This window comes from Mauremys mutica, chromosome 1 (genome assembly GCF_020497125.1).
Source record: "Mauremys mutica isolate MM-2020 ecotype Southern chromosome 1, ASM2049712v1, whole genome shotgun sequence".
In the NCBI taxonomy this organism is placed as follows: Eukaryota; Metazoa; Chordata; order Testudines; family Geoemydidae; genus Mauremys; species Mauremys mutica.
The window spans coordinates 267,218,465-267,221,170 of NC_059072.1; the positions used below are offsets into that span (position 1 = coordinate 267,218,465).

At 38.0% G+C, this 2,706-nt stretch overlaps 1 protein-coding gene across 1 annotated transcript; it reads left to right on the top strand.

The window, feature by feature from the left end:
• Positions 1-987: 987 nt before the first annotated feature.
• Positions 988-2,001, top strand: LOC123358864 (2-oxoglutarate receptor 1-like). The gene has a single exon (XM_045001033.1). The coding sequence runs from the start codon at positions 988-990 to the stop codon at positions 1,999-2,001; it is 1,014 nt and encodes a 337-aa protein (XP_044856968.1).
• The last annotated feature ends 705 nt before the right edge of the window (positions 2,002-2,706 follow it).

Sequence of the window (2,706 nt, forward strand, 5' to 3'; positions counted from 1 at the left end):
CTGATTCCAAGTCTGGAAAATTATGGTAATAGAAAACCTAATTTTTATTATTTCAAAATAAAATAAAAACAGAATTAAGAAAAAATCAATGACCTGCTTTTCAAAGATTGCCTGATAATTTCTTGAGACACTAAAGCTATGGAAAATGCCAGAATAGTTAAAAAAGCAGCAAATTGGGCACAAAATTTATGATTTTGAAAAAAAAATGCAATAAATGATTAAATCTGTTTTGTTGGCCAAGGGGGAACTTAAGAGATATCATAAAAATAAATGATGAATGTCACCGGACATAGCACTGCTAGGCTGCTTTTCTGCTCTGGCTGGCCCCTGCTGAATGCAGCAATAAAAGCTCGAGAAGATTCCCTGACATTACTGAGGGGACTGTTTCATGCCCTAAAACACTGAAACTGCCTTTAGTTGTAAGTGTGGCAGCTTTGTCATTCATGTGCAGTACCTCTGTCTCTGAGACTTACTTTGTAATGCTGAGCTGATCAGGTTAAAAATACCATAAATTGTAACTTGAGAAAACAAAGGTCACCCCATCAGATCAGCTCCCACCAAAGCAACAAGTCCTTTTCTTATTAAAAAAGATAATATACCTCTACCGCGATATAACAAGACACGATATAATACGACTTAGGATATAACGCGGTAAAGCAGTGCTTCGGGAGGGCGGGGCTGGGCACTCTGGCGGATCAAAGCAAATTCGATATGACACGGTTTCACCTATAATGCAGTAAGATTTTTTAGCTCCCGAGGACAGCGTTATATCGGGGTAGAGGTGTACTATTAAATTGGGCAGTTATACTGAAGGACTTGATGCTTTTTCAGACTGAAAACAGCCTTTATTACAAGTATTTTAACAGACTTTTGTGTTTCGATCTGTGAAAGTCCATTATACAGTGATATGGTTAAAGCACTGCATTAACTTATTAGTGAAAACTAAACATTTTTCTTTTCTTTACCATTTGCTAAAGCAGTAAGAAAATGGCCATGAATACAACTGAAGACTTAGCCAACTTAACTTCATTGCAAAGCCATGCAGATGCTTTCACAAACTGTACCGATGTAGATGTCCTTCTGAAGAATGTCTATCTCCCTCTTATGTACAGCATAATCTTTTTGGTGGGCTTCCCAGGGAATATTATTGCAATTTCTGTATACAGTTTCAAGATGAGGCCCTGGAAGAGCAGCACCATCATTATGTTGAACTTGGTATTCACAGACCTACTGTACTTAACAAGCCTTCCTTTCCTGATACATTACTATGCCAATGGAGAGCACTGGGTCTTCGGAGACTTCATGTGTAAATTTATCCGTTTTGGCTTCCACTTCAACTTGTACAGCAGCATCCTCTTCCTCACTTGCTTCAGCATCTTTCGCTACTTCGTGATTGTCCATCCGATGAAGTTCTTCTCTATTCAGAAAAGGAGATGGGCAGTGGTGGCTTGTGCTGCAGTTTGGGTGATTTCCCTGGGGGCTGTCAGTCCTGTCAACTTTTTAATCACCTCAAGAGAGGACCAAAACAAATCCATTTGCCTGGACCTCACTAGTTCTGAAAACTTGGACACTATTAGGTGGTATAACTGGCTTCTGTCTGGGTTAGCCTTCTACCTGCCATTAGTGGTTGTGACTCTGTGTTACACTGTCATTATTTACACTTTGGCTAGAGGGCCTCATACTCATGCTAGTTACAAGCAGAAGGCTCGCAGACTTGCCATTCTGCTCTTGGTGGTCTTTTATGTGTGTTTCCTACCCTTTCATGTCTTTAGGGGTGTTCGGATAGAATTACGACTTCAACCAGTTAGCTGCCACATTGAAAACCAAATCCATGCTGCTTACATTGCCTCTAGACCATTAGCTGCACTAAACACGTGTGGTAACCTATTACTTTATGTTGTGATGGGAGACAACTTCCAGCAGGCCATCCTTTCTCTTTCAAGATGCAAGTTAAACAACTATGCGCAGCACACCGGGAGCAACAGTGATGTGAATAAGTAAGTCATCCTTTTGAAAAAGTCGCATAGAAGCATTTGATCTCACTTGTCCTGTAACCTCTTTTATGTTCAATTTTATTTGTTTCCTAATAAAATTGCAGGTGGCCTCACTGCCTCTCCAAAATATCACCCCAAAACTGCAGAGTTTTAGGATTAGGCTATATGTATGTCATGGTTAATAGGTGACTTGTATTACTTTTAAATTAATTTTTTTATTTGTTTATTTTATTTTATTTTATTTTTTGGGAAAAACTTATGGAGTTGGTCAGAAATTACCTGAATAGCCCATCTTTGAGAGTTCAGTTAGCACTCCATTCAATATGGATTTGCCAGTAGCATATTTTAAACACAATGGGGGCCTCAACATTGACCTCACAACACAAATACAACTTCCATGTTATCATTGATAAGGTATCTTATTTAGTGATCTGTGCCAAATGCCGCAGATGATGACGGTTGAAAAGTTGAGTTACAAACATAATATATTATTTTGTTAGTCATTTAATAAAACATTACAAAAACTAACAGGTCCTGAGCAGAGCCATTTCTTGATTAAGTAGGTAATATAACTACATGAAAACATTTTAATATGCATCGCAGATATTGAACTCTATAGTTTTGAAAGTATTTTAAACTTTAAAGCATCAAACACTGAAAACATTTTTACAAACAGTACTGCAAACCACTTAACATGTTTATTAGTTTAGAT